We start from the raw sequence: 19,233 nt of genomic DNA, 5'->3' as shown, positions 1-19,233 counted from the left end.
TACTTGTCTGGTTGCACACTTGCTGAGATTTTTCTAACCTTGTTTGATTCTTCAGGTGGGACATGCCTACATGAACAGGCCGTGTCTAGACCCCTCAGACCCCGACTGCCCCCTCAGTGCACCCAACAAGGAGCAAGGAGAGGTAAACTCACACTTCAGCCATCTTACACAACAAGAAGTTGCAGGTAAATGAAAGTTGAGCTCACAACTACAAAAACACCTAACGTATTTGCCTGTGTTTTTCCGTCCATTCAGAGTCCTGACATTGCTGGGCGTCTCCAGGGTGGTTGCCATGGTTTCAGCCGGAAGTTCATGCACTGGCAGGAGGAGCTGATCCTGGGAGGGCGGGTCAAGAACAGCCAGGATACTCTGCTGAGGTGTGTGTTTATTACTGTAAGACATGTAAGGAGCAGTTTCAGGTGATTTTACAGAGTACGTCACAAGTTTTGGAAGACTGAACATTAAGGAGGAGGTTGCGAGCAGGCAGCGATCACAGCCCACCAGCTTGTGAGCCGCCGTGACTGTGGAATCTGTGTAACCCCTAATAACCCAACAGACACATGCTAGGAATGCCTCGTACCGAGAGGGATCGGTTTCCTGCATGACCCCAGTCCAGGATAGGCCAATTAAAGATGATTGACAGCCACATAAAGCCCCCCCACCCGGTTACACATTTGTTGTGTGAGGGACCAAAGACGAGCAAGATATAGAAGAAGGGGGAAAAAAAATCACTTTCTTTCTCTCTTTTTATAAGACTTTCTCCCAAGTTTTGTTTTTTTCCCGTTGACTTCAGCTGGATTTAAAAGCATGGAGTGACAGCACTGGGTCAGAGCCCAGATCATGACCCACATGAGCCCAGCAGAGCCTTGAATGAATGAAAGAGGATTCCAGTCCCATCTGCGAGAGCCACACTTACTCACGGGCGTGATTTATGATCATTTCTTTCACATTTTGAGCAGCACTGCTGTTCGCCGTGGCCGTGCCAAGAAAACCTGAGGACATCTGGGATCGCAGCCGAGAGACCAGCAGACAGACAGACTAGATAACACCTGCTTTTGGCTGTTTACATTGGCAGACAGACAGGCAGGCAGGCAGACAAAATCCTAGAAGAAACGGCACCTGCCTGTAACCATTCGCAGACAGACATGTTCCTGTATAGGTAGAACATCTAAACAGTCTGACTGGATGATTTTTAATGTGCTAGTTCTGAGATGGATGATGCAGTGGAGGTTTCAACTCAGTCGAACACACAATAAAGCATGTCTGCTGTCATGGCTGATGTTTTCTAAGCTTACATTTGTGGGTGTTTTTCAGTGCGGAGGCTCTCCAAACCATGTTCCTGTTGATGAGTCCTAAGCAGCTGTACGAGCACTTTAAAGACGACTACGAGATCCACGACATAAACTGGAATGAGGAAAAGGCCACCGCCATCCTCGAGTCCTGGCAGAGGAAGTTTGTGGAGGTGCGGACATACACACACATATTTAATGTATAAAAGAACTAAAACAAGACATTACTTAGGCACTGAACTATTGCTAGGATTGCGCAAACCAATAAAGGCTACGAGTATTAGCCAATCAGAGTAGTGCAGGTCATGACATGCAATGCTCACATACATACACACACAAATAAAACAAATGGACACATAAAGTTGGACCTAAGCACAGATTTTTATTTAAACCAACAAGACAAAGTAGGTGGTGGATGAGAAAAACGAGGAGGCATTTCCTTGTCCCTGTGCAGTCTTGTTTTGCTTTGGTTCACACACACACACACACACACACACACACACACACACACACACACACACACATACTGCATGGGACTTATTCTGCAGTGTCTGAATTCCATCAGTCTTCAGCTCCCTTGTAAAGTGAATCGCAGGGCAGACCAGGGCAGTAGGTGTGTGTGTGTATGTATGTATATATATACATATATATATGTGTGTGTGTGTGTGTGTGTGTGGTAGGCCAGCCATCTCTCTCTGTCAGAGCCCTAGTTATAGGAACAAGCTGTTGCTGTGATAGCTGACACCCACCACGCTGAGGGTAAGGAGAGAGGTAGGGAGGGAGGAGGGGTAACAGTCTCCCAACATAAACAGCCAGAGATATGACGACACTCATCCTGACATGTTAAACAACACGAACAGATCTTTTTGAGATTGCAAACGATGACTGAATATTGACAAGTAAATAGTTTTGGGCAGCTTTGGTCCATTCGTGGCAGAGATCGGAGTGGAGAACAGCCTGCCTCCTGGGTCATGTGATCCCATCCCTTTCACCTTTGACCTCACAACCTCTGGCATCTGTGCTCATTACTCCTCAGTTGTCATACACACACGCACTCACACACATGCTAGCACATGCAAAAACACACACACATTCATGCTCACTTTCATACACATGCACATTTCAAAGGGACGGGGGGCTTTTCTCTGTTAGAGGGCCATAAAATATGGGGCTGGAAGTGTGTTTTCATGTGGAAACTCAGCAGTTCGGTCCCTCTGAATTGCTTTCAGACTTATTTTTGATAATCTAATTGTTAATTGTGTAGGTAATTTGCTCAAGATTGTATATTTTTAAATTTAGCTGGACTTGTTGATGATTAATCGATCTTAATCCTTCAGGAGGTCCACCAGAGTATCCCAGACAACTCCAGCCAGTCCATCCACGCTTTCTCCACCACCACCCTCAACGACATCATGAAATCCTTCTCTGATGTCAGCGTGATCCGCGTCGCCGGCGGATACCTGCTCATGGTGAGCATAATGATGGTTTATCGCTTCTAAATTCATGAAAACGATTGAACTTCACCATAGAATATAACTCATTTTTATAATGTGTCCTCTCTAGTTGGCCTACGCTTGTGTTACCATGCTGAGGTGGGACTGTGCCAAGTCCCAGGGGGCCGTGGGGCTGGCCGGGGTGCTGTTAGTGGCTCTGTCAGTGGCTGCAGGACTGGGTCTCTGCTCCCTGCTCGGACTCTCCTTCAATGCTGCCACCACACAGGTACAGTGCAAAGGAAACTGCTTACAATCACTGTGCTACATTACTGAAAGTAATTTTAGCTTACTTTTTACTATTTATTGCTATATTGCCTCCTAGGTATCCTGGGTATTATTATTTTTAAGGAGCCGCCTCAATTGTTAATTCTGACCCTTTCTTTCATCCCAGGTGCTTCCCTTCCTGGCACTAGGGATTGGAGTGGATGACATGTTTCTGTTGGCTCATTCGTTCACAGAGGCTGGAAGTAACATCCCTTTTAAGGTATGTTCCTTTTCTTTTCTTTTCCTTTCCTTTCCTTTTCTTTTGTTTACTTGTGTTTCCTTTCCTCTCCTCTCCTCTCTGAACATTTGTCTGTGTTTTGTTTTCAAGGAGCGGACGGGAGACTGCTTGCGTCGCACCGGCACCAGCGTGGCTCTGACTTCCATCAACAACATGATTGCGTTCTTTATGGCCGCTCTCGTACCCATCCCTGCCCTGCGAGCTTTCTCGTTGCAGGTATGTTTTTCACACATACACGCATGCGCGCAGACAAAAACACATGTACACAATCGCACACCGAGAGGCCTGAGGCTCCTTTGAAAATGAAAGAGATAACTTAAGAGAGGTGACACTTATTCAGAGCGAGGAAAGCCTTTGTTCCCTGTTTTATTGCTGCTGCACCTACAGGGCCAACATTTTTTTGTGTGTGCGTGTCTCTGCGTGTGTGTATGTGTGTGTATATATATATGTGCATGTGTGTAATGTGGAATAATCAGAGTAAAGAGGGTGATGAACAGACAGAGAGAGGCAGACAGAGAGAGGGAAGGAGAAGGAGGGAGGAGTGGATCAGTATATCACTGGCCCGTCAAGGCGGTTTGCTCTGATCTGTGACTAACCGTGGGTGGTCTGAGAAACACACAAGCACACACACAAATACACACATGCATAGATGTACACACACTGGAAACCACAGCCAGTTAGAATGTCAGCTTCAGGGGCTGGGGTGAGTGAAGGGTGATGGTTTTGCTCAGACTCGCAACATATATATTCCCCTCCCTTCTCCTTTCTCTCAGTCTTTCTAGTAGTTCTTTCATTCTGGCTCTCTTTTCTTTCTTTTCTCTCCGTCTCCCTCTCCCCTTCTGGCTCGCTTAGTATTCCTGGCTGGTGATTTAGAGTAAGGCTTTTCTTCACTTTCGAGGCTGTGGTCTGAGATACTAAAAAAAAAAAAAAAAAAGGAGCCCTGACTCTCCCCAGCTGGGGTACGCTGTCTGTAATTTCACTGCTCTCTGCCTTTTCTCACATTGCTTTTCTCTCTGTTTCTCTCCCTAGGCGGCCATCGTGGTCGTGTTTAACTTCGCAATGGTGCTGCTCATCTTCCCTGCCATCCTCAGTCTGGACCTCCACCGGCGCGAGGACAAGCGCTTGGATGTCCTCTGTTGTCTGTACAGCCCCTGCTCAGACCGCGTCATCCACCTCTCCCCCCATGAGCTGTCAGACGCTGGAGAGCAGCCGCATACGCCCACGACAGCAACGGCGCACACGCACCAGTACACTGCCGGATCGACAATCACCACCAGCACCCAGATCACCACCACAGTGCAGGCGTTCACGCAGTGCGACGCAGCGGGACAGCATATCGTCACCATCCTACCACCTACCTCACAGATCTCCACCAGCCCGCCGTCCATCATCGTCTGTCCCACCTCACAGCCTCAAGGTAAGCTGTAATAAGTTTATGACACTTGACCCTTCCTAAGTCCCACCCCTTTTTGCTCTGTGCTCCAGTAATAGTTGAGCAAACTTGGAACTGAACTAAATGTTTGATAAGAACATTAAAACAAAACATCTGAAAGTTAATTTTAGTAAAATGTCTGGTAAAAACAATAAAACAGCAGCAACAAACATCTGGTAACTAATGCTAGCGAAATCTCTGATTGCTAATGTTACCGAAATGCTAGCTTACTAGCTAGCTAATCTACATCAACCATCAGCATTAGCTAACCTAAGATGTGAATATGTCACTTTTTCAGGTCCTCCAGCAATATATTCTAACCATTTTCAGCATAAGAGCACGGAGCAATGAGGGGTGTGACGTAGGAAAGGGCAGTTGTTATTTTGTCCAAAGCCTTCCCTAAACTCAGCTTGTATTTCCTTCCCTTAGCCATCACACCTTCCCCTACCACCACCTCTGTGCCAGATCCCTACGGCTCCCAGCTCTTCACCCCTACCTCCAGCTCCACACGGGACCTCCTCGCCCAGGTGGAGGATTCCAAATCTGGAAAGAAGTGCGTCCCGCTCCCTTTCCTGCACTGGAACCTGGCCAGCTTTGCCAGGGAGAAATACGCCCCTCTGCTCCTCAAGCCCAAAAGCAAAGCCATCGTTGTGGTTCTTTTTCTGGGCCTTCTGGGCCTCAGCCTGTACGGGACCACCATGGTGCACGATGGCCTCTACCTGACCGACATCGTGCCGCGCGACACCAAGGAGTACGATTTCATCAATGCCCAGTTCAAATATTTCTCCTTCTACAACATGTACCTGGTGACTATGGACGGATTCGATTACGCACGGTCGCAGAGACTGCTGATCCAGCTGCACAACGCCTTCAACTCGGTCAGATATGTGGTCAGAGACAGTGACAACAAGCTGCCCCGCATGTGGCTGCACTACTTCCAGGACTGGCTCAGAGGTACGAATCCAGGCTCAGGGATGTTATTTTTTTTTTGAGTGAGTCAGGTAATAACTTACCCTCTGTCCCCCTGAGGGTTTTTGATAATGATGTCAGAATCCGGTGGAGGGTGCAACAGGTTTTTTCAGGTGTGCTTTTTAACCAGTGAATGGACTAGTGTGTGTGGGGTGGGTGAGAATGTGCAAAGGGTGATTGAAAGTTCAGTCAGACTGTTTATCCTCATCCACCTGGGCTCAGGGGTGGTGCAGTACACCGGTTGGGGGTCATAGGTTATCTTTGCATGTGTGTGTATATATCCTCAGGCTATGACATGTCAGAGGCCCAGTCAAGAGGAAGTGATAGCTAAAAGGTCAATCAATGCCAGCTGAAAAAAGAGATGGAAACTTGATATTTCACATTTTCAACATCACTGCCCACATTGACAGACGTGCTGGAAATTTTATGATAATAGAAATCATAATATTTATAAATTACAACCGCAATAATCCTTTCTTTTCTGTGTGTGTTCTACCTCACACGCAGGTCTTCAGGCTGCTTTTGATGCTGACTGGCAGGCAGGCAGGATTACCTCTGACAGCTATCGTAACGGTACAGAGGACGGCGCTCTGGCGTACAAGCTCCTCATCCAGACCGGCTCCAAGAAAGAGCCTTTTAACTACAGCCAGGTATGTCCATGAACTACATAAAATACTTTAAAACAGAATCCACATGTCAATCCTACGTAAGACTCTGTGTGTGGCCATGTGAACAACTACATTATCAGCTGTCTTTTGACCATTTATTCTCACAAAAATTCCCTGTACGAATTGCCATTAAATCAGAATTTTTGAATCTCTTCCCTCTAGCTGACGTCGCGTCGGCTGGTGGATGCCGAGGGTTTGATCCCCCCGGAGGTGTTTTACATTTACCTGACAGTTTGGGTCAGTAATGATCCTCTGGGCTATGCTGCCTCCCAGGCCAACTTCTACCCCCATCCCAGAGAGTGGATTCATGACAAGTATGACACCACAGGGGAGAACCTGCGCAGTAAGTATGCTTTCTTATAATACTTTATTTGGCCAAAGTTGATACCACTGCAGTACAAACAGCAAACAGAAACTTCCTATCTTAACTATTTGGTAACCATGGTAATACAGTATAAAAAAGTATATTACACAAGCATCCTATCTTCCCATAATCTTAAACAAACTCTCCAAACTTGAGGATAACTGTTAAGCTGTCCTAAATTTCACTTAACTTAATGGTCGATAACAGTAGCTAACGCAATGTTTGCTAATGAAGCGAAGTTTCTGTGTTTCTGCTTAATGTGGCCCCTGATATCAATGTTCCTTCTCATCCTTTCTTGCAGTCCCAGCTGCAGAGCCCCTGGAGTTTGCCCAGTTCCCCTTCTACCTGAACGGCCTTCGCCAGGCCAGCGACTTCGTGGAGGCCATCGAGAGCGTGCGGGCGGTCTGCGACGAGTTCAGCCGCAAGGGTGTGTTCAACTACCCTAATGGATACCCCTTTCTGTTCTGGGAGCAGTACATTGGCCTCAGACACTGGTTCCTGCTGGCGATCAGCGTGGTGCTGGCCTGCTCCTTCCTCGTCTGTGCGATTCTCCTGCTCAACCCCTGGACAGCCGGCATCATTGTAAGCCAGAAATCATCTTCTTTTCCACCCTTGCCTGTTCCCGTCTTACATTTTCCACCTTGCGCTACCTCAACAACATCATTAGCCCCTTCCTCCCTCTCCTCTTCCTCTCACTTTCTTCTCACCCTTCTCAGCACAGCTCAATAACGCTGTCTAGGGGGCCCCTTTTTCTCCGTGGAGGGCCAGTACGCACACACACACATGGGGACCTTTGTCATTCTAATGTAGGCTGGGCCGGCCTTAGAAAAGGAAATGCAAAGGAGCAAGAAAGGCTTTGCCCTCCTGAAGCCTCTACCTCCAACTCCCTCGCTGCTTTTGTCAGAAGCAGAGGCAGAGACTCAGGGACAGGACAGATCTGCCCAGTTGCGACCTTGGCCTGCTCAACCCATCCATCAGGGATATGTGTGTGTGTGTGTGTGTGTGTGAGGGAGAGAAAGAGACAGTCTTGAGTGTTCAGCAGTTGGAAAACATTTCACACACAAGCTGGTGGGACCGGTGGTCCTTAAGGGCCCCCCAAACTCTGACACACACACATACACAAATCCACATATCCGCAACCACTGGGGGGGCTGCAGTGTAGCTCAACAACAATGCCAGTTGCAGTTGGAATGTGTTTAATTTAAGTCCCTTAGCAGCACTGATTGAGACAGCAACACAGTCTCAACAGACAGAGAGAGAGGCTACATGCATGTACGGTTTCCAAGCATCAGCCCGCCTGTGAAGGTCTCACCCAGCCTGTATGTGGTCGAGCAGTAAAACGGCTTTTATCATTTCCAATTTAACCGTGCCCCAACTCGGAGCCCCCGCTGAGATCAAAAGCACCCGTTGGCCGGGAACTGTTTTCTCTTTCTTGTTTTTTAAGACTTGTTGTTGCGGTTTACAGTCACATCGCTCATTCACTCTTGTAAGACATAGGTAAACTGACTAAGATGTTGCATTAAAAAATCGGAAACAATAAAATAAGCAAACAGGCTGCTATCTAGTTAAAAACAAGAGAATTTGTTTTCCGCAAACGGAGACAGATGTGTATGAATATGGTGACAGAGTGCCCACACTCTGTTGTCTTAGGCGCTGTCAATCACTTCAATCTCCTCTGGGAAGGACGAAGAGAAAGAGAGGGAAGGAGGGAGAGGTATTAGCCTCGGGGTGGGTAATTTGATGCCATGTGGTTGAGCTCCTCAGCACAGGGTCAAAGATTGTGTGGGGTGAAGAGGAAAAAGGGCTCAGGAAAGACATAGGGCTCCACAATATGCTAAAAAGTCATATTGCAATTATTTTGACAGATATTTGGATTGTGACATGATTCACTGGAAGCTGGAAGGATCATTTTGCATCACAGTTTTCATTTTCACAGCTCTTGTGATTTGGATATTGCACTCATGCTCATGCTTTTATTTTTGTTTTATTGTTTACTTGCTTGTTTCTTTATCATCCTACTGTTTCTCAAGCACTGTACATTATCCCGCTTATTACATGGTTACTTACCAAAAAAATTCAGTAATTTGACACAGGGATTTTATTGATTTGGAAAGGATTTTATTGCTCCTCCAGAGTCTATCATCAGAACTGTGTCCATAACAGCAGCCTGTTATACATAGCACTGTTCAGAAATAACCTGAGAGTTTAGAGCTCTGTAATTGACCAATCAGAACACTTTGTAACACTTTCTGTCCGTGTCTTCTCTCCAGGTGTTTATCTTGGCCATGATGACGGTGGAGCTGTTTGGCATCATGGGTCTGATCGGCATCAAGCTGAGCGCCATCCCCGTGGTCATCCTGATCGCCTCCGTGGGCATCGGAGTGGAGTTTACAGTTCACATTGCACTGGTAAGGCAAGACTCAGCACAAAGCGAGAGCACGCACACACATGGATTAACTGTTAGCCCCTGCAATTAAACACCTACTTTACTCGAAACCTGATGCTCTGGTCCGACTTCTATGTGGATTTACCTACATCAAGCACAAATTATATTAAACCAGTAATATTGTCACAACAAAATAATGGGAAATACAGGCAGAGGCCTGGTCATAAGTGATGATTGAACGAGATTATGTTTCTGAGTCTTTAAATTGTTTTTCTTGGAAAATCATGCACATTGTGCCTTTAATTATTGATTAAATGTATTTTTATTGCAATGAGCTGCACTTTTCAAAAAGTTTTAGTTGCTTTCTGTGGCTTAATGCCTGAAGTGGAAAGTGCTAAAGGTAAAATAAGTGTGATTAAAGATTTACTAGGAAGCTTGTGTAGCGTAGTGATCCCCAACAAAACCCAAATGCAGGAATTCTCAGGCGTGCCAAGCCTCACCACAAGCACAAGTTTTGTGTGATCGGCAAGATTTCCAACTCATTTCTCCTCTCCGCTCCCCTCCTTCCCCCCTTCTCCTCCGCCGCCGCAGGGCTTCCTGACAGCGATTGGCAACAGAAACAAGCGCTCCGCAGTGGCTCTGGAGCACATGTTTGCCCCGGTGGTTGACGGAGCGATCTCCACGCTGCTGGGCGTTCTCATGCTGGCAGGCTCGGAGTTTGACTTCATCATGAGGTGAGACGCTGTGTGTGCGTGTGTGTATGTGTGAATGCATCTGTGTTTGTGTGTGCGTGAGAGTGACAGGACTCACTCTTCACCCTCCACAGCCCATTTGTTACCTTCAGAGGAAAAAGCAGTGTTTTGGTTTTACGCCATCGGTGTGTGTATGTGTGGAGCCAGTTGTCTAGCCTCACTCGGGGACAGGGAAGAAGCCTTGTGGGGGGTCAGCGATGCATGCAGGTGGAAATGTTATACCCCTATTTATGCACACACACACTCACACACACAGAGTGACAAATATGCACCTGGTTCTGTCACTCTAAGCACACACACATCCGTCTACCCCAACCTCAGAGCACAACAAATGGGGAAAACATCAAGGGTGTGTAGCAGCTGCTCGTAAACATGGAAGTGTTCTGCTACCCACTGGGTGATGTCTCTCTCTTTCTCACACACACACACATTTACACACACACGAAGGGAATCTGTAAAAATTCCTATCATCCGTTTGGCATTCTCTGCCTCCATGTTGGGTGCTGTAGTAAAAAGTCGAGCTAAATTTGAACTGGTCAGCCAGTCAGATGGTCTGAAGCCCACCAACAGACACCACTGTAACTTGTGTGCGCTCGTGTGTGCGTGCGTGCGCTTTCTACCACTGTTTCATGGTCAGAGTGGAAAAAAGGCGAATAGCTCGATGTTTTTCAACCGAATGTGGTCCAGGCCCAAAACCCGAAACCACAACCTTGAGCTCACAGACTGCAGCAGGCCTCCATGACATAAAAAGCAGTTTTTCTGCAGAAACAGAGACACAGGCAGAGGCGGAGAAGTGCTCTGAGGGTGGCTTCCTTGCAAGGATATTAGGTCCTGGTGGGTGGGTGGGTGGGTGGGTGGATGTTAGATCCTCCACAGTGTTGAATTGGAAAGATTAAGAGGTGCAAACATGTAGGAAGAGAGAGAAATTGAGAATGAATAGGAATGAGCATCTTGTTTTTCTTCTTTCTTCTCCCATGCCTGTGCGAGAGATCATATTCAGAGGATGAGGGTGAGAAACAGAGACAGAAGAGGCTAGTATCTCTGTTGGAGGTCTTGTTTAGCTGAAGCTGTAGCTGTGGTCGGGTGAATGGGGCAAGCCAGAGCTGGCTAGCTGGGGAGCAGCATAAATATACTGCTGTAAACATCTCCTGGCCTTGTAATGCACTGAATAAACAGCAAGCCTGATTCAGCTCTGCTCACAGCCCTCGCGTACACACTGCATGCATGCACACACATGCGGGACACACATGCATGCACACACATGGACACACACACACACAAGGAGAAATGCACATATGTACAGGCATGTAAACACTTATGCTGTCTTTCTCACACACGGCTCCCCAGGCCCTGACAACGAATGGAAAAGATTACAGTTTATATAAACAACAGAATTCCTAACAGTGAGACACTGTTGGAGGTCCCACCAACGTCTCACTCTTTTCGCTCTGTCTCACTCTTCTCTTGTTTTGTTTTGTTTTTTTCATCACGTTGAAGTGTAGATCTTGAGGAAAACACGGTGATGACCGATCTGTGATTTCAGCATCTGCATGTGAACATGCTTTAATTCAATAAAGCACGGCGATTAAATATCTGCGTGTGGTTTAAAGACAGTCACGGTTTGAGCAGACAGCAAGAAATTGGAAATATCTCCCTGAAGTGTTTTGTCAAAAGCAGTTAGGATGACATGCTTCTGATAAAGGAGAAAACAAGGACAGCGGTTAAAGGGATTGTTTAGATTATTTGAAGTGGGGTTGTATGAGGTACTTATCCACTGTTAGTGTAATGCCCTCAGTAGATGCCGGCCGACATGCTCCCAGTTTGGTGAAGCAGACAGGAGTGCCAACACGAAAGCTAATGTGGACAGGGTCAATAGGAAAACAAATCAACATTGCTTTAAGAGTGCGCTATACTTAATATTTTCACTGCTTTACCTTGCCATCAGACTGCTTTTTCTAATGGAAAACTGCCATTATATAAATCAAATATTGCTCTGGCTCGCTGAACCAGACTCCACTGGCAAAACTGGCAAAAACGATCGAGGCAGTTGTAGACCAGCATCCGCCATGTTCTGTGAGGTAAAATTACTGAATTTGCGTATGGAGTTTGGTCGCTTTGGAGAGAGCAATATTTGGCTTATATAATGGCAGTTTTCCATTGGAAAAGGCTGTTTGACAGCAAAGTAAAGCAGTCAAAATATTCTAAATGTACACTTACACTGATACTGACTTTTTACGTGTCTAAAATGAGCTTTGTTGCTGACGCCGTCCACAGCAGTACATTGCTTATCTTCCATGCTGGTATTTCTCTCTGCTTTGCCAAACAGGGGCCATGCTGACCACCATCTACTGTAGGTACTACACTGACTATGAATAAGTACCCCATACAACCCCACTCAAAAAAAACCCCTGAACTATCCCTTTAAAGAGAGAAGAAGAAAATATACCAGAGAGAGCTGGCATGTATGCGAATAAGTGTTGTGAAATTATACCTAACATGCAAACCATGAACTTTTTCCTGCAGAGTGACCTTTGTCAAGAGAAGTAGTAGTAATAATCATCTATTCAGAGAGAAGCATGTTTCCAGAACACTACGCAGCTATTATCCCTGTCCTTGTTGGCTTTTTTTTTTCTTCATCATTCCAACAATCATTTTTTTCTTCCTCCCTCTTTCCTTTTACCTCTTTAAGTCTGGCTGGTGGTTAGCATCTCACTGTCTCTCCCTCTCTCTGCTTTCTGTTAGTGTTTAAGTGGAGTCCTCTCTAATTTTCTTGTGGAGCTCTTTCTTGTGGCCTGCCTCCACCCCTGGCCTCCTCGGAGCTCCACTGAGATGCACGCACACACACCAAAAAACGCACTCGCACACACAGTGTGAGTGAAAAACAGAGCAAGAGAAAGTCTTGTAGCAGCAGCAGCAGCAGTGGAGGCATCAAAGCATGTTTTAGTTGGACTGAGCAGGGAATCAGATTTGCCCCCCCTGCCTTTGATACACAAACACTGGGCTTTCCCTGACTTCTTCCCCTGAGCTACTTCCCTTCCTCGTGTGCCAGCTATGTGTGTTTGGGACCGTGCACATGCATGTGTGTGTATGTGCGTTCCCGTCCGCATAAAACATCAGGCCACTTTCGTCACATTAGGAGAAAAACTGAACAGAAAACTGTCAAATGTTAAATGTCGTCCAGTTTGTGTTTAAGCGTTGTGAGTTTGGCTGACGATCGAAATCCAGCTGAACTGTTGCCAAATCCCTAAAAACCTTAAGATGCAAAAGAAAATAAGATTAAATGGATTGTGGCTGTGTGTGACCATGCATATGCACTTACCAGTGTGTGTGTGTGTGTGTGTGTGTGCATGCAGGCCAGTAAACACAGATATGCTTTGGTATTGCCTGCAAAATCCGACGGATAAGAAAGCCAGAGCTGCAATGATTAGTTAATAATAATTTATAAGTCGATCAAAAGAAAGTTAGTTGCCAACTATTTTGATAATGGATTAATAGTTTCTGTGATTTTTTTTAAGCAGAAAAGCCTTCTTAAATGTAATGATTCAAACTAACATCTTCATCTCTCCATCCTTCAGGTATTTCTTTGCTGTGTTGGCCATCCTGACTGTTTTGGGCATGCTGAATGGCTTGGTTCTCCTGCCCGTCCTCCTGTCCATGATGGGCCCTCCGGCCGAGGTCACCCCGGTCGACAATGCCAGCCGCCTGCCCACGCCTTCCCCCGAACCCCCACTACCCCCACCGATGACCCACCACGGGTACTACACGGGCCACCACAACCCACGCTCATCTCGTCAGCAGGCTTTCTCGGAGTCGTCGGACTCTGAGTATTACTCAGAGATGACCACCACATCAGGAATCGGGGAGGAGGATTATAAGTACTGTGACCGGAGTGCGTACATTGCATCGCATACCAGCGCTCCACCTGCAACATCTCACATCTTGCTGGAAGCCAGCAAGAACCCCAGCTTCCCTAAGCTCACGGTATGTCACACAGATATCTAGAAACCCTTCCTGTTTGTTCAGATTTTCTTCACATTCTTGTGTTTTTCTGAAAGTAAACAATGACATCTTATATGTTGTAGGTGGTGAAGCCATTCAGAGAAACAGGCACAGGTGCAAGGATAGAACCGTTGAATGAATCTTCCCACAACGCACAGTCACCTCTGGGCTCCCAGGTGACATGCTGGGATGGGAACAAGCGGGAGCAGCAGGGCCTCCAGAGGCTCCAGGGGCAGCCCGGCCAACACTTACCCAGCGACAGAGCTCACTTCCCTGGGAGGACTTGTCAAAGCGGCCCCAGGCTGCAGAACGGCAGAGGGCCTCAGCCAAACAGGACTAAAGGGCCCAGCTATAATAGCAGTAGCAGCTCCACCCTGCCAACGCAACAAGGCGGCTCCGCCGGGGGTCCCGTTACCATGGTAACGGCCACAGCCTCCGTGACGGTGGCCGTGCATCCGACCTTGCCGGGGGCAGCATACCAAGGCTACATGCATGAAGGTTTTGACACGGACACCGAGTCGGACTGTTTTGAGGCTGCTAAGAGGACTTGTAGTGACAAAACAAACTTTTCTTCATGTAAGAGAGACTCTCTAGAGCTCCAGGACTTGGAGGCAACTCAGAGCCAGGCAGAGCATCAGCTCAGCAAGACACAAGGTGAGTTAACAACCAGACAGTCTCAGGTTTGTCTGACCAGAGCATTTAACATTTAAGAAATACATGTTTTTCAATGATGATACAATTAGTCCTTCCTAAGTCCTGCCCCTTTTCACTCTGTGCTCCAATAACAGTTGAGCTAGCTTAACAGAACCTCTTTTTTTGCAAATGGTTAAAAGATGTTGCCGTCATCTGTAAAAGTGACATATATATTAAGTTAATTAATATTAGCAAAATGCTTGCAAACTGCTTATTTAATGATTGATGTAGATTAGCCAGATAGCTTCAATTTCCAGTCTTTCTGCCTTAATTTTCTTTAATGTGTTTAAATTCCCGTTTAGCAACGCCTAATCATTTTCCTCTCTTCTCCGTTTTTCTGCTGCAGGTGGTTTGAGGATCCAGGCAGCCAAAGATTGCTAGACTCTCTCTCACACGCTCTGCCTTCTGCGGCTGCTTCCCAGAGCACCTTGGCGCCCGCGTGGCGTCACATCACGTCTTGAACTCTCAAACTGTACATAGACTTCACACAGAAAAAAGGAGAGGATTTATTTCAAGGACATATTAAGAAAAACAAATGACATTTTAAGAATTATATAAATCTATGAGTATATATTTTAATACTAAAAAAAGAAGGAAGCTATTTAAAAGAGTACTGTATAACTTGGGTATACTCTTGTGTAAAAGTTCAGATGTAAAAGATTATTTGTTTTTGTGGGGTGGTTGATGTTTTTTTCTCCCCCCACAGTGTATAGAATAAGAAATGTGCTATATGTAAAAAGTGTCCACAAAAAGTGAGATGTTATTAAGATATTAGAACATACATGTCAGTGTCAGTGTTTCTATTTGTATTGTTATGTTCTTTTTTTTTTTTTTTTTGCTGCTACAAAAAATAATTTTAAGTGATTTGCCTTAAAAAATGCAGTACCCCCTCTTCCCCCTCCGGTCTAAGTCAGTATAACTTTGTGTCCTGACACACTGACACACACTCTGTTGTATTTTTAAGCGTAGAACTTCTCTGTCGCAGTGAGTACTGTAAAAAAAAAAAGAAAAGCAGAGAATTACACAGCAGATACTGTTTTCTTAACAGTAGTAACCGTCGTGCCTTCAGTTTGTCCCCTTTTCCCTTGTCGTCACAGCATTCAGAGCTCAGTATTATGTTCTCACTTTACCTGTTGTGTCTTGTCCAGACGCAGAATGTTTGTCACAAAGCAGTAGCAGACCGATGTTTGTCAGTTATCACCATCATCTGTCCACCTGATTCATATTCCATGTTCAAACTTTGTCCTCTGCAGTTTTAAACTACTTGAAGGAGCTGTGATAAGATTCTCTTTTTAATTCTGCAGTTTTTGTAAGCTCTACAGCGGGTGAAGTTCACATTTGTCACTTTGTGTCTGACAATTGTTCACCTTCTTGTTTTATTTTGAAAGGGAATTATAAAATCCAATGCAAAGGGAGTGATTATATTTTATTTTATTATTATTATTATTATTATTATTATTATTATTTTCTCCTTTTTTTCTTTGCTGGCTGCTTATAGGGTTGTTACATGTTCAACCTGCTGACTCACTTTCTAATCTCACTCTTCTCGCTAATACAAACCTCATGTATGCCACATTATCTTTCATTCTTAGGATTTTCATGTAATTTTGCTTTACAAACTTTCCGTTGTTTTTGTTGTTCAGTATTGGTCTCATCACTGCCAGGTTAAATTGCAGGGAAAAACTCGCAGATCTATGTTTTAAATGTCATTTTGTCAAAGTGGCAGCTTTGGTTTCTTTTGTAAATATGAAAGAAAAGTTAAGTAGCTACTGTGCAGTTGTGAATAATTAAGCAAAAAAAAAAAAAAAAAAGAGCAAAGCACCATTTTACAGTTCGATCTGACCATAGACAGCCAGCAGGTGTTGTCAGACAGTGGTGAGGAGTTTAATAAAGGGAGGGTTGGGGGGGTTGAGGGGGGAGCTCCTGCATTGGTTTGTAGTTTATTTCAAAAAAATTGTTAATGTCATGCCATATAAATTATTTATATTAAAATTTTATTTTTGTAGTTTGTACAGATGTTAGTATCTAGACTGAAGTTCTATTTTTAAAGAGTGAATATATATTATATATAAATATATCTATTTGTTGGCGAGTTTGTTTTGTTGTTTTGTTTGCATTTTGGGATGGGGGGGTCGTGGGAGGGAGGAGTTGACAACACTTTAGAGCAGAGGCCTTTTTTTTTTTTTTTTGGTGGAGTAAAGGGGGCAGTTGGGGGACCATGAAGGAGAAGAAGGTGTGTAGGATTGTGTCACTGTTACACCTTGTTTTTAAGTTTCCTCTTGGCCCTTCCTTCTTCATTGTCATTTTTTTTTAAAAGATGTTCTTGTCCATGTCTAAAACACTGTGACTTCTGAAAACTATGCTCAAGAAAACCCTCGTGTGACCGTTATGTTCCCTCACCTGCTATAGAAATTTAACTAACAAAATAAATTGAATGAAAAGTGTTTCTGTGGTCCTTGTCAGTCTTTACCAGTGTGTCTTTATCTGTGGTGGAAAGTAACTAAGAACATTTAGTAACATTTTGAAGTACTTGTGCTTTATATCCAATATATGCCACTTTATATTTCTACTCCTTTTACACTATAAAAACAAAAAAAAGTTGAGAAAATTCAAAATTTCAAGGCAACTTACCGCAATAGCCCAACTCAAACTTGATGTAGTTTTGAAAAAGTTTTACCAACTACTAATATTTTGTTGAGATAATTTCCTTTTCTTATTTTGATCATTTTGAATCTTTGAGTTTTAGAAACTATGAAATAAACAAAATTATTGAGTAAACTCATTGCAGTGAAAGTGAAGATTCAAGAAAAGTAAATTAAGATTCAAGAAAAGTAAATTATCTCAACTAAAGATTATAGGTGGGCAGAAGTTTTTTTTAGTTTATTTCAGAACTCACAAAATGTTGAGTAATATATTTCAGAGCGAAATATGATACTCTTTACTTCACCATGTATTTAACTGCTATAATTGCTAGTTACTAAGATCCCAAAAATTTTTTTTATCTGGTTGCATACAATAATAACCGGTTTGTACATTTTTTTCTCTCATATTCGTAAGATACAAAATGTAATCTTTGGAAACCTTGACAGCTCCATAATGAAACACTCTTGAAAGGATCATTTTGCAGTTATTACATTTCATTTTGTTACCTTAAGTACATTTTACAGGTAATAGTTATGTATTTTCACTCAAGGAAAATTTTGATTGCAGGACTTGTACTTGTAGCAGAGCATTTTTAAATTGTGATGTTGTTATTTTAACTTAAGTAAAGGATCTGGGTGCTTCTTCCACACTGGTGTTTGCCTGTCACCCTGCAAAGAGCTACAGGGTCAAAACTGTTATCAGAAATGCCAGCAAGCTAACTTACGAACTGACAGTGTTTGCTGGTTAAACAGACGGGTTAAACAAGTCAACTCTATTATCAGGGTGCATTGTTGAGGCGTCAAACAAAATGTTTGATTTAAGTTTGTTGATACTCTAAACCCAAATTTATCCATGCCTTACATGTGAATTTATGTTTATACCTGGAAACATGACATGACGTAAAGTCAGGGTTTTAAGACAAGGGTTCCCAAACTTTCCCATGCTAAGGTTCCCCAAATATCATTAACTTTATGGTCGGGGCTCTCCTTCTGTAAGTTATCTTTTAAAACCCAAAGTCAACAGTTTTTTCAGCCACTTCTGGGTGCTTTTGTTTCAAGCGTCCCTGAGGTTTAGACGGTTTAATACACTCATCAGAGAGGGTCTCAAGGCAGAGAATGCATTTGGGGCCCTCATAAACATTTCTTACCTGCAGCAGTAAGTCCGTACTTTATGTATTTTGCATCATTCTTGCGAGCTTTACATGGCTGGGAATTGTTTGGATTTTTTTGCTGCTGAGCGGTTTGTCTGCTGGCCTGCTTGGTCTGCTCCTTTTTGTTCTCAAAAATGTGCCCATTTTTGTGACTTAGCAAAAGCTGGCTAGCTAAATTTCAGGAACAGAGCAGCTTCGTGGCAGGCACAGACAGTCCAGGTCAATACTGACGACATGATGAATCAGAAAGATGGGCATGTCAAATAAAATGTCTATATGTGATAGTATGTTATTATAAATAATATTTTATATCAACACACATAATAATGCTAATAGTTTGGCTGAGGTCAGATATAGTATCATTTAGATATAGCCCAATTAGACAACTATTTGCCTGAGTAAATAAGAGCGGCTTTAAATTCTGTTTTATTTTAATTTCATCATGCCTTCCTGTCTTCACCTGACACCCACTGAAAGACCCACAAGACTGAAATAGGAAATAATCTCTCATAATTTGTCATTTTACTGTCACGTTCCTGCTTGTTTGATAAGATTTCTTATGACATTGATTGATGCAAACATTTTGGCAATACGTGATTTGTTATTGCAGCGTTTAAAACGTCTCCACTTCATGAACAATGAATGAGCACAGAGAACCGCTGAACTGGAGTGTTGAGCCACCTGGAAAGTGTCTGGGATCACTGGCTTCCTGGATCATTGTTGTGACTCGTCTGTCTAAATCTCCACCATTGTGAATGCACACACACACACACACACACACACACACACACACACACACACACACACACACACACACACACACACACACACAAGCGTACGCACTCACATTCATACAAACATCATGCTTATGTGCACTAAACATTTTTAAAAAC

At 44.2% G+C, this 19,233-nt stretch overlaps 1 protein-coding gene across 1 annotated transcript in view; it reads left to right on the top strand.

The window, feature by feature from the left end:
* The window catches only part of ptch2 (patched 2), a 34,072-nt gene extending 17,081 nt beyond the window's left edge, over positions 1–16,991 (top strand). Inside the window, exons 7-23 of the mRNA XM_084731499.1 lie at positions 56–142; positions 256–377; positions 1,315–1,462; positions 2,627–2,758; positions 2,853–3,008; positions 3,174–3,266; positions 3,375–3,500; positions 4,314–4,701; positions 5,146–5,670; positions 6,193–6,335; positions 6,516–6,696; positions 7,019–7,299; positions 8,988–9,125; positions 9,695–9,837; positions 13,431–13,836; positions 13,938–14,508; positions 14,894–16,991. Of these exons, the coding sequence (XP_084587625.1) occupies positions 56–142; positions 256–377; positions 1,315–1,462; positions 2,627–2,758; positions 2,853–3,008; positions 3,174–3,266; positions 3,375–3,500; positions 4,314–4,701; positions 5,146–5,670; positions 6,193–6,335; positions 6,516–6,696; positions 7,019–7,299; positions 8,988–9,125; positions 9,695–9,837; positions 13,431–13,836; positions 13,938–14,508; positions 14,894–14,928 (3,675 nt within the window). The 3' untranslated portion in view covers positions 14,929–16,991. The remainder of the gene's footprint in view (positions 1–55; positions 143–255; positions 378–1,314; positions 1,463–2,626; positions 2,759–2,852; positions 3,009–3,173; positions 3,267–3,374; positions 3,501–4,313; positions 4,702–5,145; positions 5,671–6,192; positions 6,336–6,515; positions 6,697–7,018; positions 7,300–8,987; positions 9,126–9,694; positions 9,838–13,430; positions 13,837–13,937; positions 14,509–14,893) is intronic.
* The last annotated feature ends 2,242 nt before the right edge of the window (positions 16,992–19,233 follow it).

Source organism: Lutjanus erythropterus, chromosome 12 (assembly GCF_056507025.1).
Source record: "Lutjanus erythropterus isolate fLutEry1 chromosome 12, fLutEry1.hap2, whole genome shotgun sequence".
NCBI classification, from domain to species: domain Eukaryota; kingdom Metazoa; phylum Chordata; class Actinopteri; order Lutjaniformes; family Lutjanidae; genus Lutjanus; species Lutjanus erythropterus.
Note: the sequence above shows the minus strand (reverse complement) of the source record. Positions and strands in the feature narration are given on the sequence as shown.